Source organism: Staurois parvus, unplaced genomic scaffold, assembly GCF_062004578.1.
Source record: "Staurois parvus isolate SC_StPar_1 unplaced genomic scaffold, SC_StPar_1.0 ptg000229l, whole genome shotgun sequence".
NCBI lineage: Eukaryota > Metazoa > Chordata > Amphibia > Anura > Ranidae > Staurois > Staurois parvus.
The window spans coordinates 6,756,864-6,778,866 of NW_028318025.1; the positions used below are offsets into that span (position 1 = coordinate 6,756,864).

General features: G+C 41.3%; 1 protein-coding gene across 1 annotated transcript in view; it reads left to right on the plus strand.

Moving 5' to 3' along the window:
* ADGRV1 (adhesion G protein-coupled receptor V1) overlaps positions 1–22,003 on the plus strand; it is a 500,140-nt gene that overhangs the window by 477,298 nt on the left and 839 nt on the right. Inside the window, exons 89-91 of the mRNA XM_089679659.1 lie at positions 2,386–2,507; positions 8,534–8,725; positions 10,518–10,671. Of these exons, the coding sequence (XP_089535785.1) occupies positions 2,386–2,507; positions 8,534–8,725; positions 10,518–10,671 (468 nt within the window). The remainder of the gene's footprint in view (positions 1–2,385; positions 2,508–8,533; positions 8,726–10,517; positions 10,672–22,003) is intronic.

Consider the following 22,003-nt stretch of genomic DNA (forward strand, 5'->3'; position numbering starts at 1 on the left):
ACCTTTTTCTGTCTTAACTTTATTGAAATGTCAAAATGACATTTGCTTTAGTACATTTTTCAGCGCACACCATCACAATGCAGTGGTATGCACTGGCACAATAGGAAACAAGGCAATTTGCCTTGTCTCTGTGTTGGACTGTGCTAACCAGTGCAGTACTAATGCATCTGATGTGAACAATCCCTAAGACCTTTACTAGAACATATGTAAGCAGGGTACATTTTTAGCTAGTTAAGTGCTGCCCCGGACAGGTGGGTGAGGTTTAACTCTGTTTCCTGGTTTTTCTTTGGTGGATTTTTTTGCGTTCAACTTACCGCTCCTGTGCACTATAAAAATTGGCTAGTGGTCTGGATTTGGGAGCCCTGAGAGAGAGAAAGTGGCGTAGTGCTACATCTTGCTTACATTCTTGAAGCCTGCCACCATATAGAGGAGTTTCTAAAACCCGGGATTCACTCCAAAGATACCAGCTATTGGAAACTGCCATACAATGGACTCTGTCACAGAGGGACTTTGACTATACAGGTATGCCGGGGCAGCACACAAGCCTGAGGTAGGGATTAGGGACATAGCATAAAGGAACTGGTTATGTCTGTTGGACGCTGTAATGTTTTTGACACTTTTTTCTAAGTAAAGCATTGAAACTTTGCCTTTTGCCTGGTCTGAAGTCATTAAAGTAGTAGTGCAAGTAACCGGCACCACTCATAGGGGTTGATTTACTAAAGGAAAATAGACTGTGCACTTTGCAAAGTGCAACTGTGATCTGCAAGTGCAGTTGTTCCATTACTTAGTAAATGAGCAGAAGCTCTGCTGACTTCCATCCACTAATCATGTGCAAACAAAAATGCTGTTTTTAATTTTTTAATTTTCTTTGAACGTGGGTATTCTTCTGCATAGTGGAGCTTTACCTCATTCACTAAGCTCAGGAGCAAATGCACATGCAGAGTGCTACTGCACTTTGAAAAGTGCACAGTCTACTTGCCTTTAGTAAATCAACCCCATAGTGTCCCATTTGGGTCAATAGGAGATTGGAGTATGAAGACAGCACATGGTTACTAAGGGTAATGGGAGTCCACAGTCAGTCAAGCAACCTGTCGTTAAGAGTGTGCCTGTGTCAGGTGGGACAGCATCTATCAGCGAGGGAGATATCAGCACTCCTTTTGCCTCCCATAGCAACAGTAGCAGAATCATGCTGCAAAGGTCCCTATCCTGTACAGAGCAGGGGCGGACTGACCATTTGGAAACTCGGGCACTGCCCGGGGCCTGGGGTCAGTAGGGGGCCCCACGAGATGCCCCTGGTACCTTTTTCATAGGCTTTTTTGAGTTTGGGCCAGGACACAGGGGCCCCATGATCCCCTATTTCCCGGGGGCCCCATGAGTTGTCAGTCCGCCCCTGGTACAGAGGTATGGGAGATCAAGAGTTAAGTCAAGAGCATGTGCAAAGCCTGCACTAGGTGAACGTCAGGGTTCCTATTCACTACTGGGAGAGAGGTAGTGGAGAACCCTGGACAGGTGAATGTGAACATGAGCTCAGCATGTCCCTCCTAACTGAAAGTTACAGTCATTGATACGGGAACCCAAGAGTTACCTGGGGGACAGTTATTGTGTAAGTGTGGTGCATGGCCATCTCTAATGTCAGTGAGCTCACCTTAAGGTTGAGTTTTCCCCAATGGCAGTCTCAGCCTTGTCTCTGGGCATTGATGGAACTGGCACAAGTAAAAGTACTCTATGTACAAGAAGAGTGACCCTGTTGTAGGTGCCCAGCATAGCCCAGAAGAACCCACCCTGGGGTAGGCCTTCTATGTTACCCACACTTGGCGCCCAATACTAAGGGGAGTATGGAGGGAGTGTCACCCACCTATCCTACACAGGAAAAAATATGATCTATTCTGTGCAGGCAAGGTTACATATCTTTCTTACCAATTAAGAATACAAAGATGTTCCTAATAGACAGGGCATTCAGGAAAGGAATGCCAATAATAATGATCCTATAATTGAATCTCCTTATCCCATGAAGATTGTTAGAAAGGTCTGGCTTGTCATGTCCCTTATTAAGACCAATATCTCATTATCTTTTGTGTTGCAGGGTCACTATTCTCGGTAGGAATGGGATTGTTCAGTATGAGAAATCTAGATAATGGCACAGATTAGAATATTTTACATTTTGGAATTAAATTTATGAACAGTAATATAAATTTTTAATTTTAGCTGAGTGTCACTCTGACGTGTCACTCTACTATTTTTAGGGACACATCTCTAAAAGTCTAGACTGTCCTTGACGTTCTGGTAACACAGAACGCAGTGACTGTATTATTTAAATATGATGTTTTGCTCATACTAGACAAACATGCATTGGAGGACTAGTAAATATGTGTGCTTACTTTGCAGAGATACCCTTGATCTTGTACCTGTTTGCTCTTATATCGATAACGTGGCTTTGGGGTGGGTTACATGTGGCTTACAGACACCTTTGGATGTTGGTTCTCTTCATCATTTTCAACAGCCTTCAGGTAAGAGTTCAATCAAATAAAGAAATCAAAGAATATAGTATACCTATAGCTGCCTCTCAAAAACAAATAGAATATGTAGGACAAATTTCTGACTTAACAAAGTTGTCCAATGCCATGCTGCTTTCCATTAACAATACCATACCCAAGGTCATAATTATCATAAGGTACTCACAGAGTGATTGGGGTGATATATGAATGGGCAGCATATGCTTGGTACATAACATTAATGGGATTTAGAGTCATCTTGTTTGTGACTGGGTGTGACAAGGCTTCCCTTATACACGTGATACCTGCACAACTGGAAGTATAAGCATTGATTCTAAATATTTATCTTCCTGATGGGTGCCAGGTCAGAACCCCACTGTTGTTAGGGCCTTCTCCTGCTGGCCCCTATATCACTACGGGACCCTATAGGTATTTAACACTCCTGGACATGTCAAATGCTGAAGAGTTTACTGGAGACTGTACTGTTTAAGAACAGTTTGTCTTGCCTCCTGAGAGGTAAGTATTAAAACTGAGCTCCAGGGAAAGGAAAATGCTCCTTTCAGTGAAACTACCTCAACACTGCAACAAGTATAAGTGCTTCTTTAGGTGTAGGAGAGCAAAAAAAGCAATTTTACTTCCATCCTCCACTTGCTCAGGATACCTTCAGGCTGTGGGACCAGTCCCCACAGTCTCTTCCTATATTCCAGAGGTCACAGGACCCCGGGCAACATCAAGTCCAATGAAGAACTCATACCCCTGTACTGAACATGAGGACGCTGAGGAACAGTCCACTGTCAGACCATAAAGGGTTGTAGAGGAGAGCACTGGCTGCCATAAGAGTGGAGGATCAGGTAAGTAAAACTGTTGTTTCTGGTCCCCTACACCTAAAGGAGGATTTAAATCTTGCAGTGTGGGGGCAGCCCATCTATAAATGAACATTTTTCTTTTCACCAGAGATGGGTTATAAGTGTCTTCTGCAGGAGCCAAGCTTTGCCATTTTTTTTTTAATTCAAAACAAAAACTGCTGTAAGAAAATATGTTAGTTTTTTAAACTGTTAAAACACCCCCTATCTTTTTATATCCCTTAGCTGATAAAGACATATGTGCATCTTACTTTTCCACTTGCCTATAATAGCCATTTAAGGCTCCTCCTGAAGACCTTTAGCCAACATAGTACAGAATGCAGCAAAAGTAGGGGATGCAGGGACAGAGCTACATCCTCCTGACTTCTCACCGCTTAATTACAGTATATAAAATGCTCAAAGGTAATCTGGCAAACCAATGTCCACCTGAATCTGACCCTTTAAAGAAAGCTCAGTCCTGTAAACACTTAGTACATCTATCTACTATATTAACTGTGCAAAAAAAGTTATCTATAAACAAGGGCGGACTGACAACTCATGGGCCCCCAGACAATAAAAGATAATGGAGCCCCTGTGTCTCTGCCTACACTAAAGCCAAAGCCACACCCACACAACACCCCGCCTACATATTGCAGCACAACTGCATATAAAGGGCATTGAAAAGAATTTAAAAATAATAAAACAATGTTGTGGGGTCCCCCCTCCGTTCATACCAAGCCCTTCGGGTCTGGAATGGGTCTTGAGGGGAACCCCCCATGCCAAAATTAAGAAAACATGGCATGGGGTCCCCTCCCAAGATCCATACCAGACCCTTATCCGAGCATGCAGCCCGGCAAGTCAGGAAAGGGGGGGGATGAGTGAGCGCCCCCCACTCCTGAACCATACCAGGCCACATGCCCTCAACATGAGGGGGTGCTTTGGAGGGGTCCCCCCAAAAGCATCTTGTCCCCATGTTGATGGGGACAAGGGTCTCTTCCCCACAACCCTGGGCTGTGGTTGTGGGGTCTGCGGGTGGGGGGCTTATCAGAATCTGGAAGCCCCCTTTAGTAAGCCCCCAGATCTCATCCCCCCCCCATGTGAATGAGTATGGGGTACATGGTACCGTTACCCATTCACAAAAAAAAAGTGTAGTGTGAAAAAAGACAGGAGACATTCTTTGACAAGTCCTTTATTAAAAGATGAAAAATAAAAGAATGTTCTTCAAAGTAGATACAATATCAGTCACGATGCCCACCACTGCTGCTGTTACTCGGGAAAAAAAGCTCTTCTCCCAAAACTGGCTCCCGGTCATCTGCCCGCTCCGCTGGCTTGACAGTTCTTAAATATGTAAGAGGCGGGGCCTCCCAGTGACATCATGTGTGTGGCCCCCACCTCCTTGTGACATCATTGACCCAGCATGCCCCGTTGATGACACCACAATTGGCGGGGTCACACACACGTGATGTCCCCGGATGGCCCCGCCTCTTACATATTTAAGAACTGTCCAGCCAGCGGAACAGGCAGATGGCCGGGTGCCAGCGTCGGGAGCAGAGCCTTTTTTTTTCTTTCTTTTTTTGTGTAGTTGCCATGGCGGCCAACGTGATTGACGTTGGATCTACTTCGGGGGGACATTCTTTTATTTTCCTTCTTTTAATAAAGGACTTGCCAAAGCCTGTCTCCTGTCTTTTTTCACACTAAACTTTTTTTTTTTGTGAATGGATAGCGGTACCATGTACCCCATACTCATTCACATACGGGCTTGTCCCCCCCCCCTTTCCTGGCATGGGGGTTCTCCTCAAAATCCATACCAGATCAGAAGGGCTTGGTATAGATGTAGGGGGGACCCCACGCCGTTTTTTTAAATTATTTTTTGAATTGCCAGCAATTCTTTCTTTTACATTCAGCTGTCAGTGGGGAACCCCGCTGACAGCTGAAACATTAAAGCATTGTTTTCACTATTAAAATACTACATGGCTTGATAAAATAACTTTTTTATTTTTAAATGCTATGCGTTATCCTACCGCATACTCGGATGCAGTAAGATACCGCTTAGTGAATTGTGCCCAGTGAGCCTCTCACCGGGCCTCCTACTGACCCCGGGCCCTCAGACAATGTCCGAATGGTCAGTCCACCCCTGTCTATAATCCAATCTCTGCATTATATCATGCATGATTCAGTTAATAGAATAAATGACTCCTCCTTGTAGCCTGGTAGATAATGCTTGATAGAGTACGGTAGATTTGTCTATATACAGACAAGGTATTTACAGTGCTTGTAATTTGCCTGTAAGGAAAGTACTTGGTTTCCCGTAACTTTCCTTTATTGCAAGAGCTGTCTCAGTGTATCCAAATATAACCTTGTAATCTTTTACCTATGTCCTTATTATGTTACTCTTTGGAAAGTACCTGTGAAACAATCACACCCTTAACATTATCGCCTACAGGGAAATCATAGTCGGGGATTCTCCAGCTTAGCTGTTACTAAATGTTATTTAGTAGTAACTCTAAGTAGAGAGCGTCTGTTTTTTCCCACAGACAACATTTCTGATATACCATAAACATATATTATGCCAATACTGGTACTTATTATGTAGTTATAGTAAACACATTAAACTAAGATCGGTGTATTTATCACTGCAGAGATACAGTAGATTTATTATAATGTTCGGTTTATGGTTTCAGAGTAAAGTAGGAATTTTGTTTATTTTCCTAGTGTATCTAAATGCAAGAAACTGAAAGATGTCTCTTATATTCGCATACTGCCATACAGCTATTGCATTGTGCAGGCTTAACAAACCCAAGCTAAGGTATGGCTCTGTGAGAGCTGTGCTTCTCTTGTACTCATAGGTTGGCTGTGCAGGGGCAAATGCATGGAAAGCTTTTTACTAAGTCCTGCTTGGAAACAAGGCTTCCTCCATTCAGATCTGTAGCCTGCTATGTCTACCGGTTTCTGCCCTCTGCCTGCCTGGTGTAAGGGGGTACTCTGATGTGGACACCTAATGTAGGGGCACTCTGATGGGAACACCTGATGTAAGTGGGCACACTGAAGGGGACACCTTAATGTAAGGGGGCATTCTGATGGGGACACCTGATGTAGGGGCACTCTGAAGGGAACACCTGATATAAGTGGGCACACTGATGGGGACACCTAATGTAAGGGGGCATTCTGATGAGGACACCTGATAAGGGGGGCATTCTGATGGGGACACCTTATCTAAGGGGGCATTCTGATGTGGACATCTGATGTAACAGGGCATTCTGATGGGGACACCTGATGTAAGTGGCACTCTGATGGGGACACCTGCTGTAAGGGGGCATTCTAATGGAGACACCTGATTTAAGGGGGCACACTGATGGGGACACCTAATGTAAGTGGGTATTCTGATGGGGATACCTGATGTAAGGGGCACTCAGATGGGGACACCTGATAAGGGGGGGCATTCTGATGGGGACACCTGATGTAAGGGGGCATTCTGATGGGGACACCTGATTTATCGGAGCCCTCTAATGGGGACACCTGATCTAAGGGGGGGTACTCTGATGGGGACACCTAATGTAAGGGGGTATTCTGATGGGGACACCTGATGTAAGGGACATTCTGATGGGGACACCTGATGTAAGGGTTACTCAATGGAGATACCTGATAAGGGGGGTTGGGGGGCATTCTGATGGGGACACCTGATGTAAGGGGGCATTCTGATGGGGACACCTGATGTAAGTGGCACTCTGATGGGGACACCTGCTGTAAGGCGGCATTCTAATGGAGACACCTGATGTAAGGGGGCACACTGATGGGGACACCTAATGTAAGTGGGTATTCTGATGGGGATACCTGATGTAAGGGGCACTCAGATGGGGACACCTGATGTAAGGGTTACTCAATGGAGATACCTGATAAGGGGGGTTGGGGGGCATTCTGATGGGGACACCTGATGTAAGGGGGCATTCTGATAGAGACATCTGATGTATCAGGGCCCACTGATGGGGACACCTGATGTAAGGGGGGACTATAATGTGGACAACTGATGTAAAGGGGTATTTTGATGGGAATACCTGATGTATCGGGGGCCCTCTGATGGGGACACCTGATGTAAGGAGCACTCCGATGGGGACACCTGATAAGGGGGGAGCATTCTGATGGGGACACCTGATAAGGGGGGGGCATTCTGGTGGGGTCACCTAATGTAAGGGGGCATTCTGATGGAGACATCTGATGTATCGGGCCCACTGATGGGGACACCTGATGTAAGGGGGGACTATGATGTGGACAACTGATGTTAAGGGGCATTCTGATGGGGACACCTGATGTATCGGGGGGCCTCTGATGGGGACACCTGATCTAAGGGGGACTCTGATGTGGACAACTGATAAAAGTGGATAGTCTAATGAGGACACCTGATGTAAGGAGGGATTCTGATTGCTTATTGTTTGCTAGCCATAAAAAAATACTACTCCAATACTAGGTTCTGACTCATAGCACAAACATGAAATTCAGACCTCTACTGGAAGAAAATTTTACACATCTTCTTGAATTTTAATTCAATATTTCTTCTATATACCATTTAGGTATATTGTTTTGTCAATGAGAATGTTAATCTATGTAGTTTGAAAGCACCTCTGAAGCTGTATTGTAAGCATTTGAAGAACACAGAGGAGTGTATTTTAAAAGTTTTGCCTAGTAATTTACCCAGTGAAAGCGCATGGCAATTTGTTCTGTGCGTACAGGGCAAAAAAACCAAAACAAATGATATTAGGTCTCATGTGCTAGTCAAGTGTTTTTCATTAATTTAAAACTCAAAATACAGTATTTGGCCACTAGATGACATTAAGTATAGGAATTTCCTAAGATACTTAGTGCCATCTAATGGCCAAATGTGTTTATTTATATTCTAAATCAATGAAAAACATTCAATCAGTACAGTAAATAGCCTGATAGCATTTGTTTTTTGCCCCATTTGCACAGAATGAATGTACATGCACTTGCACTGGACAGATTACTATGCAAATGTTTTTTGACTATACCCCCTAGTCATGTGGCTAAACAAAATTATTCTGATTTCAAGAGCATTAAAGAAATTGAGGTCCTACCCTCTATGTTTTTTTTAACAAAGAACCCCCTTCCCCCTACACACGCACACACATGCACACACGCACACTATTGTGAAATATATTTTGATGATTGCTTTACTTTCTTTCACAGGGTCTCTATGCCTTTGCAGTTTACTTTATTATGCACAATCAGCTGTGCTGCCCAGTTAAAGCCAGTTACAGCCTTGAGACGGATGGACCCAGAAGCCCCACTTCTGCCTTCTTTACACCCAGCAGTGGGATGCCACCAGCTGGAGCTGAAATCAGTAAATCCACTCAGAACCTCATTAGTGCAATGGAGGAGGTAATATGGATTATATGATGTTCAAGACAACTCTGCTCTATAGCTCCCTGGTTTTAAATTTGGGTGAATAGATGTTAATTTGGGTGAATAGATGTTAAATACATACTGGGACCTGTGCTGAAAGAATATGGGTGGTGCTATTACTAACCTTGCTCAGAAAATGCTAGTTTTTTAGATGGCATGGTTTCATTACTCTCTCAGCCACTAACCTGTAAAAATTATGCACATTCTGACCAGCATTTGGACCCCTTGGTGATTCTGTCTGTCACTTGTAACCGCACTTTGATATTATTTGTTGCATGCTTGTTCTAGGCCAGTAAATGAGAAAGTATTGAAGCCGGAGGATCAGCTTGACTAATAAACTAGCTTTTTAATTAGTAGAGCAGTGGGGGTCCCTGTATGTCTTTCAACGCAAGTTGCTAAGTACATTTTAGACTTTTGAAGGTTCTGCATATGAGCTGACAGCACAAGATGTCTGAGAAAAAAAAGTGTTTTTCTCTAAATTTAGTTTCACTTCCTTATTGGAACCAGACTATTCTTTTCTTCAGGGCAAACTTCTGCCAGCTGATATACCAGTGTCCAATGAGACTGTCACTGTGATCAGCACACTAATTAGAAAGTAATGTGACAGTAATGTGGTATTTGTTTTTAAGCAGCAATTTAACTTTAAGGCTACATGTACATGAGACACTTCTGAATGATGGAAACTGAAAATGTAGGTTAAAAAAAGGCTGTTTAGCCACGTTTAAGTACAGGAGAACCTCCCAAATACCCAGAATGCAATGAAAAGTGATAAATTATTAACTATTTCAAACTGTTTCTGAGGAATACAGAGAGTAGAAGCAGAGACAGCAGTATGTGTTGAGATAAGTGTGAGTTGCTCATTAACATTTCTTTTTTTTCCAGGGGTGGGAAGGTGTCTAGGGGGAGTGAGTCATTAAAGTCATCTGGCAGGGGGTCTTCCAAGAGGAATTTGAGGTGTGAATGGTCATTAACATATCTTTTGTTTCCAAAGGTGGGAGAGGTCTGAGGTGTGAATAGGTCATTACAATGTGTGACAAGCTTGGTAGGAACATCCTGTATTCAGTGTTTTGTTCATCTGAGTACCTTGAAAGCGCTTTGCATGAATTTTTCATGATGAAGGCTCTGATCAGCATTGGGAACTGGAAGAATAAAAAAAATTTGCAAACGCTTATAAACGCGATTTTCCGCATTTAGCCACATTTACAAGCGTTTTGCATTTGAAACGCTGGTAAAATTGACTGCTGAACGCAAGTTTTCTGCATTAAAAAAAACGACTGTAAACTCAAATGCCTGTAAACGACTGTAAATGAAGATGTGTACATGGACACATAGGAAAACATTAGGGTGAGTTCAGGGACTGCTGCAGCTCATAAACACATGTTTAGGAGCTGTTCAGCGTTTTTTCAGCAGCCCCTGAACTCACCCTAATGTTTTCCTATATGTCCATGTACAAAGGTCTAGGTCCATCTAGTCCATTTTTGAGGTACTGGTGAAGTCAGTTTTGCTGGCTGATTGCTGATCAGGCCATCTTTAAACTTTAGACTGCATGTTCCCTCCCTCCTTATATTTTATAGGGGTTTATAGGCTGGGTATTAGAAATGATGATTTTAGGATTGCTGAGCATGCACCATCCAGATAAGAGAATTAAAGTAGGTGTTCATTTTTTTTATAGAAAGGCAAACATTTAAAGGCCTCCCTGGTTTTATCATGCAAGTATATTTTTTCCATGGTGTCATGCTGATTTGCAGTTACTTTGCCTATATTTCAGATTTCCTCAGACTGGGAGCGGTCTGGCAGTCAGGAAAAGCATAGCCCTCAAAATGGTACAGCTTACACCCCATCAGGGGGGTACAGTAATGGTTCACTGGTCGCTGATGAGGAACTCCAAGAATTTGATGACTTAATATTTGTGCTAAAAGCTGGTATGTAGTTAAATTGTTATGCAGTCTGTACAAATTAATTCACATTGTTTAAACTAACATGGGCAGTGTTTACACCCAGCACACACTGTGTTGGCCATACATGTAACGACAGAATCGGTTACCATAACATAGTTACATAGTTAGTCTGGCTGAAAAAAGACAAAAGTCCATCCAGTTCAACCATAAAAAAAAATAATAATTCTACATCCACAGTTGATCTAGAGGAAGGCAAAAAACCAGCAAAGCATGATCCAACTTGCTCCTGCAGGGGAAAAAATTCCTTCCTGATCCCCGGAGAGGCAATCGGATATTCCCTGGATCAACTTTACCTATAAATAGTTAACGGTTATATGCTGTGCATCCAAGAAAGAATTCTTTTTTTAGGCTTTTTTTAAGCAATCCACTGAGTTGGCCAGAACCAACTCTTGAGGGAGTCTACACCGAGTTCACTATATGAACCACTGATGTATTTATACATGTTGATCATATCCCCCCTTAATCTCCTCTTCTCAAAAGAGAATAAATTCAGTTCCTCTAATCTTTCCTCATAGCTGAGCTCCTTCATGCCTCTTATCAGTTTGGTTGCCCTTCTCTGTACTTTTTCCAGTTCCCCAATATTCTTTTTGTGAATTGGTGCCCAAAATTGAACTGCATATTCCAGATGAGGTGTTACTAATGATTTGTACAGGGGTACTATGATATCTCTCTCTCTGGAGTCTATACCTCTTTTAATACGAGAGGATTTTGCTCGCTTTAGAAACCGCAGCTTGGCATTGCATGCCATTATTAAGCTTGTGATCTACCAGAACTCCCTGATCCTTCTCCACCATTGATTCCCCAAGTTGTACCCCCCCCCCTAGTATGTATGATGCATGCATATTCTTAGTCCCCAAGTGCATAACCTTACATTTATCAACATTAAACCTTATTTGCCATAGAGTTGCCCAATTAAACAGTGCATTGAGATCGTAAGTTGGAGACATCCTGTAAGGACGTTATTCCACTGTACAGCTTGGTGTCATCTGCAAAGACTGAAATGGTATTTATAATCCCAGACCCTATATTGTTTATAAATATTTTAAAAAGTAAGGGTCCCAACACTGAACCCTGGGGTACACCACTGACAACCCTAGACCATTCAGAGTATGAATCATTAACCACTACTCTCTGAATACGATCTTTTAGCCAGTTTTCTATCTAATTACATACAGATTTTTCCAAGCCTGTAGACTTTACCTTACACATTAGCCATGTGTGGGGAACTGTGTCAAACGCTTTTGCAAAATCCAAGTATACCACGTCCACCGCCACCCCTCTGTCCAAGGTTTTGCTCACCTTCTCATAAAAAGAAATCAGATTTGTTTGACAACTTCTGTCTTTCATGAATCTATGCTGTATGTTGCTTAACCTCCCTGGCGGTATTCCCGAGTGTAGCTCGGGGTAAAGTTTCAGTACCACAAGCGGTAACCCTGAGCTACACTCGGGCTTACCATGCGGCGCTGCTCTGGGATCCCTCGATCACTTACCTTGTCCTGCGCTCCCGCGATGTCCCTCCTGCAGTGTCCCCGGCAATGTAATCCGGCGGATGCCGGCATCTGTCATCTGGGTTCCGTCTCCTGCGAGCGTCAGGACGTACGGGGGGACAGAATGACGGGAAATTTGAAAATGACAAAAAGTGACATTCACTAAAATCACATAGTAAAACATTACTGCATCAAACCATTTCACATACATTTTGTCCCTAGTGCTTTGTCCTGTGCCCTGCCTGCATTTTTACTGTTCTTTCTGCCTGGAAACTGAGAAACGTCCATGGTGTCCAAAAAGCGTCCCTTTAGGTCAAAAGCGGTTTTAGACCAGCTAGAGAACAGTGATAGTAAATTAGAACCACTTGCAGAATTGTGTGATAATGATTCGTGGGAAAATTCGGCATCAGACACTGAAAACGATTTTGCGATTCTGCTCAGTGATGTGCGAACTTGGCGCTATATTTCAAATTTCAGTGTTTTTGGTTTGATTATATTGAATTAAATTTATTATTATATTATTATTTTTTATGATAATTTATTGAATTAAAATGTATGATTTTGCGTTTCAAGTTTTATCCTACCCGGTATGTTTACTATACTCTTGTTCGGACAGATTTCAGTGAGTTATTCCTAAAAATTACAGGCCTACAAAAAAAAAACATATTTCCATGCAAAAAAATGTACCGCTTTGAGCACAGAAATATGGACATAATCATACCGCTAGGGAGGTTAAAATATTTTTTTCCAGCAAGAACTCATCTATGTGGTCTTTTATTAAACTCTCCCAACTATAGAAGTTAAACTAAGAGGTCTATAATTACTTGGTAAAGATTTTGACCCCTTTTTAAATATTGGCACCACATTGGCCTTACTCCAATCCGGTTGTACTATGCCAGTCATTAAAGATTCCCTAAAAATTAGAAACAATGGATTTGAAATGACAGATCTCAATTCTTTAAGGACCCGTGGGTGTATGCTACCCGGTCCATGTGCTTTATTCACCTTTATTCTGTCTAAATATTATTGAATCATATCAATTGTGAGCCAATGTGGATCATCTGGGGCTGTGTCAATATCATGCCCATTATGGACAAGAGCTCCCCCATGCTCCTTTGTGTACACAGAGCTGAAGAAGGTATTTAATACATTTACCTTCTCTTTGTCCCCAGTCTTCCACTCTAGATTATTTTTGTAAAGGGCCTACATGCTCGGACCGGACCTTTTTACTATTAATATATCTGAAGAATTTTTTGGGGGTTGGTCCTGCTTTCTTTTGCAATCTGTCGTTCATTTTAAATTTTTGCGGCCTTTATTTCCTTTTTGCATATTCTGTTATATTCTTTGTAATGTTTAAACGATGATAGCGTTCCTTTATTTGTATATTTAATAAAAGCTCTTTTCTTATTATTTATAGCTTTTTTTAACTTTGTTGTTTTCATAAATGCCAATATTCCCTCCCAGTCTAAGTCTTGGAGAGCAGCTCTCAGCCTTGGAAAATTAGTTCTCTTAAAATTGAGTTTTTTTATTTTTCCCGTATGTGCTCGCTGTTTACAGCTAACAATAAATGACATGATGTTATGGTCACTGCTACCCAGATGTTCTTTTATATGGCATTTGTAATAAGCTCTGCATGGTTTGATATTACCAGGTCCAGCAGAGTATCATTCCTAGTAGGGGCCTCTATGAACTGTACCATAAAATTGTCCTGTAGTAGGTTTAAAAATGTTTGCCCTTTAACTGTTCCTGCAGTACCATTACTCTAGTCAAATTCCGAGTAGTTAAAATCCCTCATTATTATCACTGTTCCAACCCTTGCAGCCCTTTCGATCTGTGCAAGGAGCTGAGTTTCCACCTGCTCATTAACACTGGGAGGCCTATAACAAACTCCAAAAAATACCTTTGTAGTACGCACCCCTATGTGCAGTTCCACCCATAATACTTCAGCCTCATCACACTCTCCATCAACTAGGTCCTCTTTCACACTCGCTCTGAGATCACTTCTCACATAGAGACAGACACCACCACCTTTCGTTTGTGTGTATGCCAGTGCCCATTGTGAAGTTAGCCTTTGCTTGGAATTATGAGCATGTGCAGGAGCATGCAATAGCCGCCTTATTCCAACATATGACCTTCTCCTACAGTTGTTATAATACTGACTTGACTGGCCTGTTTTTTGTTTGTAGGCTGCTATCTTTTTTAGGAAACAATACTGATCTTATAACATTTTCCCATTTCTACAGGCTAGTCTATTAAATACTGGCTATATCTTTATACAACATTTACTTTTTTAAGTGTAAGTATGCCTCATCAATCTTCAGTTAGCTTTTCTTAAAGCGGAACTGAACTCTCTCAGGCAACATTGACTATTTCTAATCTGTATTCTTCCAGCCTTAGTAAATAGTTAGGGTGGTGTATTATATTTACTTGTTTTAAGCGGTTTTTTTTTAAGTTTTTAGTTGCTTTCTGGTTTCTGAGCTTAACCCTTAATATAAATTAAATAGCGTTTTCGGTTTATCGTGCTTAGAGTTATTGAGTTAAGTTTCGCTTTAATTAAATGACAGATTTCAGAGACAGACACATGTTGCAGAATTGTTTACTTGCTGCTCACTTTACTCCTAAGGTCCACACTGCATGGGGCACAGCCATGGGAAATAATGGGAATGGGCTTCAGAAGTTTGGGGTGCAACAAATGTAAACACTTCCAGCCCTGGGTCAGCTGCTGTAGTGAAAAGTCTACCTGAGTTCTGTCATTTTTATTTATAAATTCTAGCAGGAGGATGAGGATGAGTGGTTTTCAGGATTTTGCTTGTAGCTAGCGTCACACTTTAACCTACCCAGCAGTGCACAGATAGAAATGATATAACCTACCCAGCAGTGCACAGATAGAAATGATAATTTCACCAAGCAGACAAAAATATACCCTACAACTTATTCACATAGACATTTAGATGTCATGTTTTCCACCCACGCACTTTTGAGCTATTTGAGAGAGGGATCTGGTGTTCTCATTATTAAACTGATGAGTCCGATGTTCTCAGTATATGACTAATATTGTGTTCGAGATCCACCAGGGACAGCAAAACCTGTATATAAACAATGTGCTAGATTCACAAAGCACCTGTCACAGAACATGACAACAAATAATGGAACTTGTGTTACCAGAAGGCAGAATTTAATCAAAAAGTGATTATCTATGTTTGACAAAGAAATGCTCTGAATAAATGGTTTCCAAAATATTTAGCAGCTGTTGTTAAAGCTGAACTCTAGGCAGATCTAAAAGACACAAATGGATCAAAGTCTTAATTCAATAATACATCATTAAATGCATTTTTTTAATTTAAGTGATTTGATTACCTAAATTGGACTTTGTATTAACCTGCATGCTCAGATAAAGGTCTGGTATGGAAATTGGGGGGACCCCATGTTATTTTTTTTAATGGTGTCCCCCTGAAAATCCAATCCAGACCTAAAAGGCGTAGTATGAATTTTGGGAGGACCTTTAGCAGTTTTTTTATACTCTATCCCTGTTGTTTGTTTACATTCTGGAGTTCTAAGCTGACAGTTGAGATTGCCAGGTGGGGATGAGTCACCGGTTGTTGGGACTCCAGCGGGTGCCAGCTCCTTAACAACCAGGAGGAAGCTGTCACATTTAGCAGTGATAATAATATCACTGCTAAATGTTTCACTTCAATCTGCAGCTGGAGGTTCATTAGACCATTTGCACAAGATTCTCCATAGATTGCACACAGTTCTGAAGTCTCCCTCATAGTGTTTCCCCTGCTGGTTTAATATTCTTTACCTATGAGCTTTCATGGCCGAATGTTCTTAAGCTATTTTTCTCTTAGGATCAAATATTAAGGGTTGTTACATTCACCTGGTGAAAGGCAACAAAGAAACTATCCCACATGAATTACAAACATTATGGGAATTATTTGTTACGCTTGCACAAATTATGAAACATTCACAAAGCAAATGTTTTATGAATGTGCCCCTTCATAATGTAAAGCGCTGAGCAAACTGTCGGTGCTATATAAGTCCTGTATTATAATAATAATAATAATTAGTGTGTTTTAACCAGTTTGCTATCAAATGGTTTTCTTTTTTTCTACTTTCCTTTATTAAAGAGAACTGAACAATATCGTTGTTATCCAAAAAATATTTTGAACAAGAGAGGGTGGCTACATTCCTACATACAGTGGTACCACAGATGATGAACCTTGCCACCCTGCTAACAGAAAGTCAGATCACAGCAGAAAAAAAAAATAACAAATGAATTTGGATATTTGGAGAAGGCTGAGAGAAATAGAAGTTATATTTACGAGTTAAGAATGCATATTTGAATAGAACTTTTTTTAAAACCAGATTTTAGTGTGACTTTAAGTCTTCTGCATTGGAAAAGCACTGGCTTGATTTAACCACTTGTTACCCATCCACAGTACATTTACTGCGAGCGGGTGGCACAACCTGGCACCGTAGCATACCCACACATTGCGGTGAACTTCCTGGTTTTCGAGCGTGAGTTTGTCAGCAGGTTCAGCCAATGATTTTGGCTACAATCTGCTAATACCCTGTGGCTAATCACACAGAACTCAAAACAGTGATCTGGCTGTTTCGTCTCCCTAAAAAGCAGGGACAAAATTACCCAGATCTGTGAGTAAAGGCAGCACACATTACATTTGTTAGGCACACACTTAACCCCCTAATTTTCCCTTGCCGTTAACCCCTTCCCAGCAAGTGTCATTAGTACAATGTACAGTATTATCTCTGACCACTGTCAGTTTCCCTTCCAGCCACTGTCAGTTAGTGCCAGATTGCCCACCAGAGTATTACAGTCACACTATAAGACGCTGATAACCACCATTACAAGTATAGCATTTATAGCTGCGTATGGTATATATACCATAGTTTGTAGACACTATAACTTTCACATAAACCAATTAATATACACATATTGGGATTTTTTTTTCCAAAGACATGTAGAAGAATACATTTTGGCCTACATTTATGAAAAGATAAAAAAAAAATGATTTTCTTTGTTTATATAATAAAAAAATTAAAACTCAGTGGTGAACAAATACCACCAAAAAAGCTTTATTTGTGTGAAAAAAATTATATTTCATATACAGTGTTTAGTGTTGCATGAGCAAGCAATTGCCAAATAAAGTAGTGCAGTACTAAATAGCAACAAAAAAATGCCCTAGTCATGAAGGTAAAACCTTCCAAGGTCAAGTTGTTAAAGAGCTGTTTACTTCTAAAATTTTTCGTAATCACAGCATTCATTTATCTAAAAATTCTACAACTTTTCATGTATATTAATGCCATATAAAATACAATATTTGTTTTATGACAACCACAGGTCATACAGAAGGTACTCATTATAGAATAAGCTAAGTTCCACAATTCAGATCTCGACAGGTATGTTAAACCAGGCTTACATCATACAAGGAACAGACACCACACTCGACCCTTTAGGTTACATAATCATTTTATTTGCATGACTTATAATTATCCCTTCATTGCCTGGTACAGCCTATAGTCAAATAATACAAGTTCAAGTAGCATGGTTTCAGCTACTTACCCTGAGAGCCACTTCAGGATTAAAAAATAAACGGCTGACTATTTTGTACCTCCGTCAGAAAATGACAGCAGATTGGAATTACACGAGTAAAACTTTTCCTTTGAATTTTGTTACTTTGTATACAATTATAATAAAGGACGCATCTGTGTGAGTCCACAGAGTAAGATTTCATCAGATCTGACTTTCTGAATACAAAATTCCCTTATAGGATTCAGATGTTGTAGATGTTTCCTTTATTAGAAAGCTGCAATTGTAATTTAGACCAGACCTTTCTTTGGCATATCCACTAAAGCAGAAAAGTACCAAAATGTACAGAAAGGCCTAAACTAAATTTATACCTTATTCAAATTAAATTGTCCATTTTGGGGTTTAATTTGCTTTTCAAGCATATACCTTAAAAACAATCTGGCAAAAATATATGGAAAGAAAAAAAATAGAGATATTTGCTAAGACAGGCAAATGTAGTAAAATACATGAACCAATCTCTCATTATACAGTACATGAAATATAAAACACATTATCTGGCTGCTGTGTAAAATGGTTTTGTCCTCAATGGTTAAAGATAAAAAGGGTAGTCAAAATGTGATTGGAAGTATTTCTATGTGTAGCCTATTGCTTTTGTCTTTTTTTATGTCTAGTACAGGGCTGTGATCATGTTAGAGAACAATACTGTAGCATGAAATGAATTTACCTCAAAGGATCGCACTGGTCTGAACTTTTATTTGGGTTATGAACAGAAAACGGGTTAAATCAATTGTTAGCTTTTTTTTTTTCTGCATATATTTAAAACAACGATTTGTCACCTATCTCTGGCTCTGAACCTCTTACAGGAAGGAATGCAGCTAGCCAGTCCTGGAGGCTGCAGTGCAGATTTTGCAACTAGAGAAACTAAAATACATAAAATGTTGACTTGCATTTAAACCCTAACCACGAACTTCTCTTTTTTGGTCTGTTATTTATACCAAGTGTTTTGATACATCTGTTCAATAAGTGCAAAAACATACCTCTTCATTCTGCTAAAAATCCAGTGATATCTTGTGTCTTGTGATCTCTGCAATGTTATCCCAAACTGTTATCAGAAAGTGTATTAATGCTACAAAACACCTCCTCTCTGTGTTATAGAGATGTGGTGGGGGAGGTGTTCTGTACTAAGGTGAAATTTCAGCACCGCCATAGAACAGTACAGTGAATGGGTGTTGTCACCCTAGGACAAAAAATGTCTTAGCAGAATCACCAGGTGCAAATACAGAAAAGAAGCCTGAAAAAAGCAAAGTAGTGCAGCCACCACACCTAAATGGCAAACTTTATAAGGTGCAAGTCATAGCATTGAAAGTGATATGAAAGGTTGATTTTAAAAATATAACAAATATGTCATGTTTGTAATTTTTAGGGACTCTTTAATGACTGGCCATTGGAGTGACTGGGGACAAAGAGAAGGCAAATTTATTAAATACCTTCTTCAGCTCTGTGTATACAAAGGAACATGGGGGAGCTCTTGTCCATAATGGGCATGGTATTGACACAGCTCCAGATGATCCACATTGGCTCACAATTGATATGATCCAAAAATATTTAGACAGAATAAAGGTGAATAAAGCACCTGGACCGGATGGCATACACACACGGGTCCGTAAAGAATTGAGCTCTGTCATTTCAAAGCCATTGTTTCTCATTTTTAGGGACTCTTTAATGACTGGCATAGTGCCACTGGATTGGTGTAAGGCCAATGTGGTGCCAATATTTTTAAAATTGGGTCAAAATCTTTACCAAGTTATTATAGACCTGTTAGTTTAACTTCTATAGTTGGGAAGATACTGGAGAGTTTAATAAAAGACCACATAGATGAGTTCTTGCTGGAAAAAAATATTTTAAGCAACAGACAGCAAGGATTCATGGAAGACAGAAGTTGTCAAACAAGTCCAATTTTTTTTTATAAGGAGGTGGGCAAAACCTTGGACAGAGGGGTGGCTGTGGACGTGGTATACTTGGATTTTGCAAAAGCGTTTGACACAGTTCCCCATACACAGCTAATGTGTAAGGTAAAGTCTACAGGCTTGGAAAAACTGTATGTAAATCGATAGAAAACTGGCTAAAAGATCGTATTCAGAGAGTAGTGGTTAATAATTCATACTCCGAATGGTCTACGGTTGTCAGTGGTGTACCCCATGGTTCAGTGTTGGGACCCTTACTTTTTAATATATTATTAAATAAAGCAAGCAAAATCCTCTCTTGTATTAAAAGAGGTATAGACTCCAGAGAGAGAGATATCATATTACCCCTGTACAAATCATAAGTAAGACTTCATCTGGAATATGCAGTTCAGTTTTGGGCACCAATTCACAAAAAGAACATTGCGGAACTTGAGAAAGTGCAGAGAAGGGCAACCAAGCTGATAAGAGGCATGGAGGAGCTCAGCTATAATGAAAGATTAGAGGAACTGAATGTATTCTCTCTTGAGAAGAGGAGATTAAAGGGGATATGATCAACATGTATAAATACGTCAGTGGTTCATATAGTGAACTCGGTGTAGAGCTATTCACCCTGAGGTCATCACAGAGGACAAGGGGGCACTCTTTACATCTGGAGGAAAAGAAATTTAATCTCCAAACACAAAAAGGTTTCTTCACAGTGAGAGCTGTGAAAATGTGGAATAGACTCCCTCAAGAGTTGGTTCTGGCCAGCTCAGTGGATTGAGAAGGAGAAGAAGCGCCTCTAAGTGCAGCATACCACTTTATTAAGGTTGAAAGGTAGAAACACTCACATGGTTGAGGTTAATATAAGCATTTAAAAAACCGTAGTAGGTTGTAATATCGGTCAGATGGATGTACAGGGTGAAGAGCTGTCCTCAGAATGGAGGATGATGTAGTCAGTGTGCCGCTGGAACAGCATGGTGGCTGGAGGGGAACAGCTGAGGAGCCGGCCGGTGTGCACGTCCTCCCTTCAGAACCAGGTGGAACGCACGCTGGAACGCAGCGGCGGCATGGCCGTGATGACATCAGACACCCAGGATGCAGGCTGCTTGATAAAGGAGCGCACTTCTGCCTTCGCAGGCCAGCGCATGCTCTGAAACTCGGCGCAGTGTATTCTGGGTGTCTGACATCATCACGGCCACGCCGCCACTGCGTTCCAGCGTGCGTTCCACCCAGTTCTGAAGGGAGGACGTGCACGCCGACCGGCTCCTCAGCTGTTTCCCTCCAGCCACCACGCTGTTCCAGCGGCACGCTGACTACATCATCCTCCATTCTGATGACAGCTCTTCACCCTGTACACCCATCTGACCAATGTTACAACCTACTACGGTTTTTAAATGCTTATATTAACCTCAACCATGTGAGTGTTTCTACCTTTCAACCTTAATAAATTGGTATGCTGCACTTAGAGGTGCTTCTTCTCCTTGTCTCACCCACAGAGTCTGCTACAGCACTTTCGGAAGCATTGCCCTTAGTGCCATACGGGCCAACCCAAGTTTATCCACATCACCAGCACCCCACACCAGGATAGCCCAGGACTTTGTACAGTTTTTGCGCTGATCATCCCCTTCAGCTCAGTGGATTGCTTCACAGAAGGCCTGGATTGTTTCTTAGATACACAGAATATAACTGGATACTAACATTTATAGGTGAAGTTGATCCAGGGAATATTCGATTGCCTCTCGGGGAAAGGAATTTTTTTCCCAACAGGAGAAAATTGGATCATGCATTGCTGTTTTGTTTTTGCCTTCCTCTGGATCAACTGTGGCTGTAAGGACCCCCAGAGCAAGCAGCTTGCTATGGGGGCATCCAAGCAGGCCTGCTACCGAGCCGCTGCTCCATGTGTTCATTCACACACTGAGCCATGGCTCAGCCCCATCACCTCTCTTTCCTCATTGACTCACTGTTGTGATTAACAGCAGCAGGAGCCAATGCCTCCCGCTGCTGTCTCAGCCAATGAGGAGGGAGAACCCCCAGAGAGCTGAGGCTCTCATGCACATTGCTGGATCGTGATAGTGCTCAAGTATGTATTGAGGGGGCTGCTGCACACAGAAGGTTTTATAGATAAAGGTAATAAGGTAAAAAAAACTTGAGCCTTTACAACCACTTGAATTCAACGTCTGCCTTATCCACTCTCAAGTCTATATTCTAAAGTTATGAGTATTAAATTTTACATTTAAAACGAACCTGTGCCCAGACTATAAATACAAAATATTTCCATATTTTGAATAGGCAGTAAAAGCACTTTAAAACAAACT